Source organism: Copadichromis virginalis, linkage group LG22 (assembly GCF_057382275.1).
Source record: "Copadichromis virginalis isolate Kocher_CV1m ecotype Utaka linkage group LG22, C_Virginalis_male_GT1.1, whole genome shotgun sequence".
Classification (NCBI taxonomy): domain Eukaryota; kingdom Metazoa; phylum Chordata; class Actinopteri; order Cichliformes; family Cichlidae; genus Copadichromis; species Copadichromis virginalis.
In genome coordinates this window covers 17,806,154-17,815,341 of record NC_140638.1, presented here as the reverse complement: position 1 = coordinate 17,815,341, position 9,188 = coordinate 17,806,154, and the positions used below count along the sequence as shown (strand labels likewise).

The window sequence follows — 9,188 nt, the reverse complement described above, 5'->3', positions numbered from 1 at the left end:
GTTCTGGTTTGTTAGTTTTATTTTGTGCGAGGAGAAAAAAAAAGGCACAACAAAAAGAACCATGAAAGGGAGAAACAAAGAATAACATCTCAGGAGATCAGCCATGACATGGAAAGAAGACAATCACAGAGTAGAAAAATAAACCAAAACAAACGTTCTTCCGCCTCATCCCTGTACGGTAAGAACTGATGATATTTGGTCATAATGGCTTGTAATATCACAGAAGCAGCTCTCCCTGTTTTGAGCAGGAGGGCAAGAAGTCCAAACCAAGAACAAGCAAGAACCTGGCTAACTTTTAAAACAAAGGGACTCGTGTAGAAGAAAGCCTTCAATCTGAGACAGGCCTGACACAACAAGACCTGCAGCATACAAGCTGGCCGTGTACTGCTAGGTTCATAGACTACATAAAACCATGATGTTACTCACTGGCTGGTGAAGTCCCGGCTTTAATTCTCACACTGAACATCTTGACTTCACCATTTTAGTGTTTTGAAACAAGAAGTGACAGCGAAGGGGTGCAAATCCACAGACACTACACACTTGTATGTCAGCAGTCGGATAAATCACAATTTACAAACATTAGGTTATGAAATGAGATCTTGAAACTCTCCAGAGAAGAATTAACTGGGCTAATAACTCAAAGGCGCTGAAAGCTAACTTTCCTGTAGACTTGTAATAATCAGACTTCTTTTTTCAGTCCATGAGCTGCCCCCTACTGGCCATTAAAAAGAATGCAGGTTTACAGCACTTCCCCAACCTGGAAGTCCTTAAAAAAGGATTTTTCAATATTTTATCCTCCAAAATCCACATTTTTGGAAAAGATTTGGAACAGCATCTGAAATCTGTAGTGCCTTTAAAAGGCTGTTTTTCAGTGTTTAATCACTACATTTCCCTGAGAGTCTTGAGTAAACAGCATCTCTTCATCCTCTTCCTCCTCCTCCGGCAGAGATTTGTAAGCACTCACCACTCCCATGCTGACGTTACTCTGATCTTTGAGAGGACTCCTGGTGTGCAGACCTCTGTGTGCGATCACCCTGAACCCTTCAGAGTCCTGAGTGAACAAAGTGGCCAAACTGTCCTCATCGAGTTCTCTGCTTCGCTGCTGCGGCATTCGCCTTTTGAGAGGAGAGCTTATCGGTTTTGTCCTCTTGATCTGGAAGGCAGAGCTCTCTTCTTTTGCAGCCTTTTCCCACAGCTGACCTGTTTGTTTCCGAGGAGAAGCGGTTTTTGGTTGTGTCCACTTATGATTTGAAACAGGTCTGAAATGAGAGGAAGATGAGTCTTTGCTTGGGGAATTATAAGACGGTGGCGTGCTGTTTTCCTTCTCATCAATCATACGAGAAGAATGAAGACGTTTAAAAGATTTTTGAGTTGAGGTTTGTCCTTCTGCATCTATCAGTTTTCTAAAGACCTCCTCCTCATTCTGCAGACTGTTTACTAAACTTGGCTCAGAGCTGCTGAAGTTCTTCACTGTTGTACATTTGTGGCTAGTCTGATGAAAGTTATTTTCAGTGTACTGACTGAAAGTGAACAGCGGGTCCTGACTCCACGTCTGTGGTAGAGGTTGACAGTCATCTTGTGTAAAGGTGGCATCAGAGACCCTCCTCTTACTCTGTGGTGGTTCACACTCTTCAGGCTTCTCTTCTTCAGATTCACAGTATATGTTTTGTAAAGTTGAATGGTTTTCTGAACGTGTCTGCCATAATTCTGTTTCCTTCTCAGTCACATTTTCACTTGTACACTCGTCAACCAAAACAGGCTCAAAGTTGGAGTTTTCAAAACCAACATTGCGCCCTCGTTTTTTCCCTGATGCTGTGGCTGTCGGTGTAGCTGAGTCAGATGATGAAAGAGGCTGCACTGAATCCATGTTTGGTGGCTCAGAAGTGGACATCTTATTGAGGACTTTTAGAAGAAAGTAAGAAAAAAATTATGTTAACACAAAATCAAATAATTTACTGTATTAACTTGTATGCTTATTGGTCACTTCATTAGGTTCAATTTGTTGTAAACACAAATATTTAATCAACCAGTGATGTGACAGCAATGCAGACATGATTAAAACGACCTGCTGAAGTTAAGACTGAGCATCAGAAGTGAGATGAAAGGCGGTTTAAGTGAGTGTGGACATGGCATTGTTATTGGTGTCAGACAGGCTGATCTAGACCATCAGACTATAAGATTAGACTATAACTTTCGGCAGACTTTTAGATGCTTACCTCTCCGATGAGCTGTGAAAAAGGCAGATATGGAGCTCTGTTTGGTTTTTGGCATTTCTGTTTTGGTCTGAGTGAAGTTGAGTGCCACAGCCAAACTGTACCCAGCACCTTCACAAAACGGGTTCAGCAGTTTAGAAATGGGACGGCTACGGCGCTTCTGAAAGATATAAAAGAGAACACAGTGTGTAAACAGTAATAGACAGAGACTGCAGATCAGCATTTTAGCGTATTAAATAACTGCTCTACTCAGGCATGCTGGAGAAGCCATTCGGTCAGTGTTCAGACCATGTTTACACAATTACCTGTTTAGCTTTTCCTTTCAGCTCCACAGTGTCCAGCCAAACATCACAATCCTCTTGATCAAAGGTCTGTGGTGCTGCTGCAGTGCTCTTCATGGTGGACAGCCCAGGGAAGATATGATCTGTATGAAATAAAAACAGGATTTTATAAACAGGTTAGACATGCCGTTTGTTTTAAATAAAGAATCATTATACTTTAAAAACTATTTTCATGTCTCTCGTTGATGAACATGTTTGCAAGAAGCCTTTACTTATCTTTAACTAATTCAATAACGCTACCACAGACCTGTGAGTTAACTACAGTTGGTTAACATAGCTCTTAAAACTGATTTTTGGGAAATACCTTATGATACAATGAAGATCCAGAGTAATATTTTGAGGTTTCCTTTGCAATTTTTTATAATCGTTTGTATAACTCTCTAGTACTCGGTTCAATCTGCCGCCTTCAGGACTGTCTGCCCCTGATGATTGACTGTGTGAAAATGCCTTAATGTGGTTGTACCTAAAATGCGCGATTTAATTTGAAAGATAATTTAAAGGTAGGATATATAAAGACGTTCATAATACTCTTTCATCATAAAAATGTATTTATGTCTAATTAATAAAATTTACCGTAACAATATTCTTCATTTCTAGTTGGGCGCGTTGGACACCTAATATTTTGACGTCTGCCGGTCCGTGCGTAGATGTGGGTGTGTTTACGTTGACGTCATCGCGGTTTTTCCGACAGGGTGAGTGAATTGTTTTTAATTTGGTTTATTGAACTCTGTTATTGAAATAGAGTGAGCATAGCACCGATTTAATGGCTGCTCTCATAATAATGATCAGTTATATAAATCTTGGTGTTTAAAATCAGCTGCCTGCGCGTCACAGTGATTAGAAATCATAGGAAGTGCTGACAAGCTAGCTTCCGCAGCTAACTAGTTAGTTCGGCTAAACAAGAAATTTCATCAGTAGATATATTTAGTGATTCGTAAGTTTTATTCTGCTGAGTGACTCTGTGTAACGTAAAAATGTTTATAAACTCTCTGTGCTGGGTTGTGAAGCTAAGTTAAGCAAGTCTGTAATTATAATCCGACGGGTTGTTTTTTTTCATGTTTTTTTTTTTTCTGAACAGCGAAACACTGTTTGTGTGGAGCAACATTTCCATAGTGTTTGTCAATAGGTCACACTTGACAGTGGACATTAAAGAAACTACATTTAAGAGTTTAAGAGTGCTCGGCAGAAAGCAGACCGAGTACAAAGAGACAGAGAACAAATATAATTTAAAAACATTTACATTTGACCCCTACAGTGTGACCTTATATGCCCCCTTAAACTGAGGGTCACTGGAAGTTAGTACAAAATTAGTGTGAATGACTTAATAGTCGAAACATCAAATGTTCTGACTATGAACGGGTTTTAATTTAATTAAGCAAGCATTGGCTCAACAGCTTTGTAAAATGCTTTTTATTTGGATTTCTTTAAGTTAGTCATCATCGTGCGACTGTTGTTCCAGTGCCAGTCTTCATTATTAAAACTTGACTTTGGTGGTTACCACTGTTGCCTCACAGTCCTTGGTTCAAATCAACTGGCTGAGGTCTTTCTGTGTACTTGTGTCAGTTCTCTCTGAATGCGCTAGCTTCCTGTCAGAGTTAACTGGCACGTATAATTAGCTGTAGGTCTGAATGGTTGTCTGTCTCTTTGTCCTGCAAAAGTCTGGTGACCTGTCCAAGGTGTAGCACATCTCACGCCCTAGGTAGGAGAGGCTCCAGAAAAAGGGGTGCATGGATGAGTTTTCCTTACAAAGATGTTTAGGCATGTGGTGGCATTGCATTTGAAACCCAATGTATGGGTTTATAGCTCAGTGGGATGACCAGGCCACCATAACCCCATATGGCCAGAGAGCAGTAGGCCCGGGTTTGAGTCTGACCCGCGGCCCTTTGCTGTCTTCCCCTCTCTCTCCCTGCTTTCTTGTCTCTCTACACACTCTCTATCGAATAAAAGCTTACATGAAGGTTGATATTTTTACTTAAAAGTATTAGTTTATCTTATGTTACTGGTGTAATTATTGAAAAGAAAAAGAAACAGTAATCATTAAAAAACATCTTACACCATCTGTGGCTCACATTAAATATTTAAACTCCAGAAGGGGGAGGTTTTAGTCCTTCTATAAATCTTCGGATTGTTCCTGTTGTTACACTTCTTTTATTATCACAAAGTGCATCTCTCATATATATATATATATATATATATATATGAATGAAAGCATGTTCGCATTAAACAAAAATGCCATACCTAAGTGAGAATTGCTGACTATTATCTCACAATTTTAAGATAATAACCTGAAATTTTCATTTAGTTCTGCCCATTTGTTTTTTCTTTGGGAACATGTTTCCATACATACATTAAAAATGGCAATTAAAAATGTTAAAATTAGGAAAAACAAAACTGAAAATATGACCGCAGCATAAATTGTCTGAAGCTTTTGTTCATAAATGGAGACATTTATGAAATGTTAAAGCTGCCTGAATATATTTGGTCGCAATTATGGAAAACTATGTGAAATAAATATTTTTCAGATCACATTTTGAGACATCAGCATCATGTTCCATGGGATATCAGTCACTGGAGGAGGAGGAGGTAAGACATTCAGCTAAATCAGTGTATAAAAATGAATTGTTGAATTAATATAAGAGTCATCTTTTCAACAGAAAACAGCAGTAATACTTCATGACACTGTTTTCCTTTCCACAGCTCCGGCAAATAAACCTGAGCTATATGAGGTAAATCCAACAACATAATTCTGATTAGTATACTAAAAAAAAGAGGACTTTATTTGTTCTTTTTTTTAAAATAACATTTATTGCCCATGTGTAAATCATCCGTAAATCTAAACTAAAGCTGGGAATGTTATCAAGAATGTGTGATATCCTTGCTGTTAAGGATAACAATCATGAATGCTGTCGTTTCAGGAGGTGAAATTATACAAAAATGCAAGAGAACGAGAAAAGTAAGTGCTTGATATGTCACCAGTGACCATTATCACTTTATAAAATGCAGATTTACTGTGTTACACATGTTATAACGATCCTGTTTCTGTAGGTATGACAATATGGCGGAGTTGTTTGCTGTCGTCAAAACACTACAGGCCCTGGAGAAGGCTTACATTAAAGACTGCGTAACGCCTAACGAGTGAGTAACAGTTGAGATCATATTTAAAATATGGCACCTGTAACTTTAGCTGTGTGTTTTTTAATTAATGCGGAGTTTTTGTTGGTTTCAGGTACACCGCCTCCTGTTCCAGACTCTTGGTTCAGTATAAGGCTGCTTTCAAACAGGTGCAGGGCTCTGACGTGGGCTCCATCGATGACTTCTGCAGGAAGTACAGAGTGAGTGCTCGTCTGCAGTGCAGAGTGTCTGTCATATTTTTCAAGATTTTATTTTTGTAATTTCTTGTTGTTGTCATATGTTTTCCTAGCTCGACTGTCCACTTGCAATGGAACGGATTAAAGAGGATCGGCCAATCACCATCAAGGATGACAAGGGCAACCTGAACCGCTGCATCGCAGATATAGTTTCAGTATGTCCCCACGACTATATTAAATATGTTAAAGAGAGAAGTATTTAGGCTGCTGGAAAGAACATTTTTTAGGATTTATTGAGCTCAGTTTTAGCTGAGTGGCCAATGTGGTTTCACTCAGTTTGGCTCAACATTTGGTAATTCCATAAAAATGAGAGTGGATATCACAAGCTTAAGTTTTACCAACTGCAGGCTCAGCTCATAAAACAGACAAACTAATAAAGTCAGTGCGCTCGTTCCTAGAACTGTTTGTCCTGAAACATATTTCTCACTGCCGACTCTTAAAACTAGGAAAATATTTTGTCTCATCCTTCTCGAACATTTAGCTCTTCATCACTGTGATGGACAAGCTGAGACTGGAGATCAGGGCCATGGATGAGGTAAATTTATAAATGTAAATAATATGTTATTAGTAAACAATGACTGGAATTCCAAGATACTGATTGATTGTTTGTTTTTTAATTTGTTCAGATCCAACCAGACCTTAGGGAGCTGATGGAGACTATGAACAGAATGAGTAACATGCCTCCAGACTCAGAGGCCAAGGACAAAGTCAGTCTCTGGTTAGTAACACTAGGCCGCAACGTTTGTGCTCTTTATGTCGTTGATCTCTATGTGCAGCACACCTTGAGGCAAAACATGACCAGTCAGGAAACCTGCAGCCACACCACACAGCACCTATCTAGTTCCAGAATACCTGATACAAGGCAGGGTGAATCTATACCGTCATGTTGTTTATGTCAAACTCTGACCCTACCATCTAAATGTTGGAGCAGAAATCAAGCACCATTTTTCCAATCTTCCATTGTCCAATTTTGATCCGCATGTGTGAATTTTAGCCTCAATTTCCTGTTCTTAGCTGACAGGAGTGACACCTGGTGTGGTCTTCTGCTGCTGTAGCTCATGTGTTTCCCTGCAAATGAAATTCCCACCAGTCGTGCCATGGTCACAGTCATTTAAATTTCTTCTCTGTGCTGTTGCTCAGTTCTCTTCAGTTCAGCAAATTGTTTTGACTGTGTACAGACCTAAATTCATGAAGTTGCTGCCATGTGATTTTCTGATTTGATTTTAATAGTTAACAACTAGTTGAACAGATATAATTAAAGTGGCAGGTCAGTAAGTGTGATCCAAAACTATCATTCATGGCTCCGACACACAAGTACTGCGTGGCTACTCTGTAGTTACTAGGATACTATAAGTTAAAAGGGAGCTGTGCAGTTCAGTAATGAAGGAAAAGAGAGGGGTTGAAGAAAAGTGTGAAATCGTAGGATTTCTTGCTAAATTGTGAAAAATCTAACTTAATCCCCCTCCTCCTATTGGCTATTGGGGTAAATATTTACGGGTTTCCTATGTGTCCGTATTCATGCAAGGTAAAACTTTGTTTTGCATCTGGTGCGACCGTACCATTATCCATGCAACTAGCTGAGCAGTGGTTATAAAGTACCTGATCTTTGATGTGTTTATGATCATATAGTTCTCTTAACTGACATTTTTCCAACAGGCTGACCACCCTGAGCAGCATGTCGGCCTCGGATGAATTGGATGATAATCAAGTTCGCCAGATGCTCTTCGACCTGGAGTCAGCCTACAACGCCTTCAACCGCTTCCTCCACTCCTCTTAAAGCGCCTCTCTGTCACGGATAAATCTGGAATCCTGACTCTAAAGCCTGTTAATTTAAAAGAAGAAGAATGCTGCTTTCTGTGGATTTACGTCCCCTCCTCCTTCTGTTCTTCTAGCTGTACAATTGGTCTCTGTGTTCTTTAATCGGGATGTGTACAGGTCACTCTGCTGTCATCTCAGCCTCGTCAGCTCGGCTCGCTTTGTTCTGTGAACTGTTATCCCCCCCCCCCCCTTTTTCTATCCAGATTTGTGTGATAAATGCATTAACAGTGGCTGAACTTCATACTGTAACATCGAGAAGCCTATTTTATACCCAGGGTTTGCAGCAAACCAATAAACAAACATGATACAGGAAAGATCTGCATAACAGCAGATTTCTTTTCACTTTTCATACCCTAATTGTATTTCTGACTTAAACATAATTTACTACATTTGTTTTCTACTAACAGGTTTTTGCTGTAGTATCATATATAATTGTAATTACATAATTATTTGGGCTTTAAGATGATTAGTTTGCAGTTCAAAGGAATCCTATTGAAACTAAGGTGAAAGAAAATAGTTCTGATTTTGATTTTTCTGTCGCTGTCTCTTCTCATGTCTTATCCATTATTTTCTTTTAAGTAAAGGGTTCATCAAGTGGGCAAAAAAGGGAGCTCACTGCCTCCCTTTTGTTGTTTACCAAATATGTTTCAGCTCCCAAACACCATTAGGGAGAACATATTTATTGCAATGTATCGTTGTAAATAATAGGTTTGATTTTTAAATAAAAGCATGTAACATCTTTTTAGGAATAAATTTTAAAAGGAAAGAAAAAATCTACGTCTATCTTCTTTTGTGCTGTGTCCGTGTCAGATATGTGATTTATTAATCATTTTTAAATCTTTTGAAAAAACAGAATATCTTCCAAAGCATTTCAGTCTTGAAAACAAAAAGGAAGCGCAGACTGATTCCAAACAAGTCGAGGGGAGTTTGCTCATACGTGTTTTAATGAATAAAAGACTGCAGATGCGCCCTACTGAAAGCATTCACGACAGCTGGAGCTGCTCGTGGTCTTGTGAAGTTTGGCCTTGTTGGCGAGGACCACGACGGTGTCATGGGCAGGCTGGAAAGTCTGAAGTAGGCTCTGACACTTCTGCTCCACCCCTAGGATGTGAGCGTTTTTGGACAGTTTCTCCTCGACAATCATCAGGTGCTTGTGTTGGAGCTCCAGGTTCTGACTGTAAAGGATGGCAACAGAAATGAGCAAGCACGGGGTATTATGGAAGAAAATGGTGTCATGATCAGTGTGAGGCTTTTGGGAATGGGCTGACTCACTGAGAGAACTTCAGCGCCGAGCGAAGTCCAGCTCCTATTTTTACCAGGTCGTAATTCTCCAGCGTGAGGCTGATGTGTGGCTGAAGGAGGAGCAGCAGAGAGAGAAAAAAAAGGGTTAAAGTTAAAATGTTTCAAAGGACAGTGGAGACTTTCTGACAACAGTCATGTTTGATATG

General features: G+C 39.6%; 2 protein-coding genes and 1 pseudogene across 3 annotated transcripts in view; 1 reads left to right on the top strand and 2 right to left on the bottom strand.

Moving 5' to 3' along the window:
• Positions 1 to 3: 3 nt before the first annotated feature.
• Positions 4 to 2,952, bottom strand: aunip (aurora kinase A and ninein interacting protein). The gene is made up of 4 exons (XM_085446986.1): positions 2,859 to 2,952; positions 2,519 to 2,637; positions 2,217 to 2,373; positions 4 to 1,902 (listed from the first exon to the last, which is right to left on the bottom strand). The coding sequence occupies exons 2-4, from the start codon at positions 2,609 to 2,611 to the stop codon at positions 869 to 871; spliced, it is 1,284 nt and encodes a 427-aa protein (XP_085303112.1). The 5' UTR covers positions 2,612 to 2,637; positions 2,859 to 2,952; the 3' UTR covers positions 4 to 868.
• A 214-nt stretch (positions 2,953 to 3,166) lies between these two features.
• On the top strand, positions 3,167 to 8,481 carry vps28 (VPS28 subunit of ESCRT-I). The gene is made up of 10 exons (XM_085446987.1): positions 3,167 to 3,246; positions 5,077 to 5,137; positions 5,252 to 5,280; positions 5,470 to 5,507; positions 5,600 to 5,689; positions 5,781 to 5,886; positions 5,976 to 6,077; positions 6,404 to 6,457; positions 6,549 to 6,640; positions 7,579 to 8,481. The coding sequence occupies exons 2-10, from the start codon at positions 5,101 to 5,103 to the stop codon at positions 7,697 to 7,699; spliced, it is 669 nt and encodes a 222-aa protein (XP_085303113.1). The 5' UTR covers positions 3,167 to 3,246; positions 5,077 to 5,100; the 3' UTR covers positions 7,700 to 8,481.
• Positions 8,482 to 8,685: 204 nt separating this feature from the next.
• LOC146683145 (tektin-B1-like) overlaps positions 8,686 to 9,188 on the bottom strand; it is a 2,612-nt pseudogene continuing 2,109 nt past the window's right edge. The window contains exons 6-7 of the transcript XR_014917750.1: positions 9,013 to 9,092; positions 8,686 to 8,915 (exon numbers count right to left, since the gene is read on the bottom strand). The product of XR_014917750.1 is annotated as a tektin-B1-like (transcript). The remainder of the gene's footprint in view (positions 8,916 to 9,012; positions 9,093 to 9,188) is intronic.

Excerpts from the sequence above, each read along its gene's own strand:
- aunip (XM_085446986.1), bottom strand. The coding sequence starts at position 2,611 with ATGAAGAGCACTGCAGCAGCACCACAGACCTTTGATCAAGAGGATTGT. Across the intron at positions 2,374-2,518 it reads TGAAAGGAAAAGCTAAACAG|AAGCGCCGTAGCCGTCCCAT; the intron begins GTAATTGTGTAA and ends TATATCTTTCAG. Across the intron at positions 1,903-2,216 it reads TTTCACAGCTCATCGGAGAG|TCCTCAATAAGATGTCCACT; the intron begins GTAAGCATCTAA and ends TTCTTCTAAAAG.
- vps28 (XM_085446987.1), top strand. The coding sequence starts at position 5,101 with ATGTTCCATGGGATATCAGTCACTGGAGGAGGAGGAG. Across the intron at positions 5,508-5,599 it reads AATGCAAGAGAACGAGAAAA|GTATGACAATATGGCGGAGT; the intron begins GTAAGTGCTTGA and ends CTGTTTCTGTAG. Across the intron at positions 5,887-5,975 it reads ACTTCTGCAGGAAGTACAGA|CTCGACTGTCCACTTGCAAT; the intron begins GTGAGTGCTCGT and ends ATGTTTTCCTAG.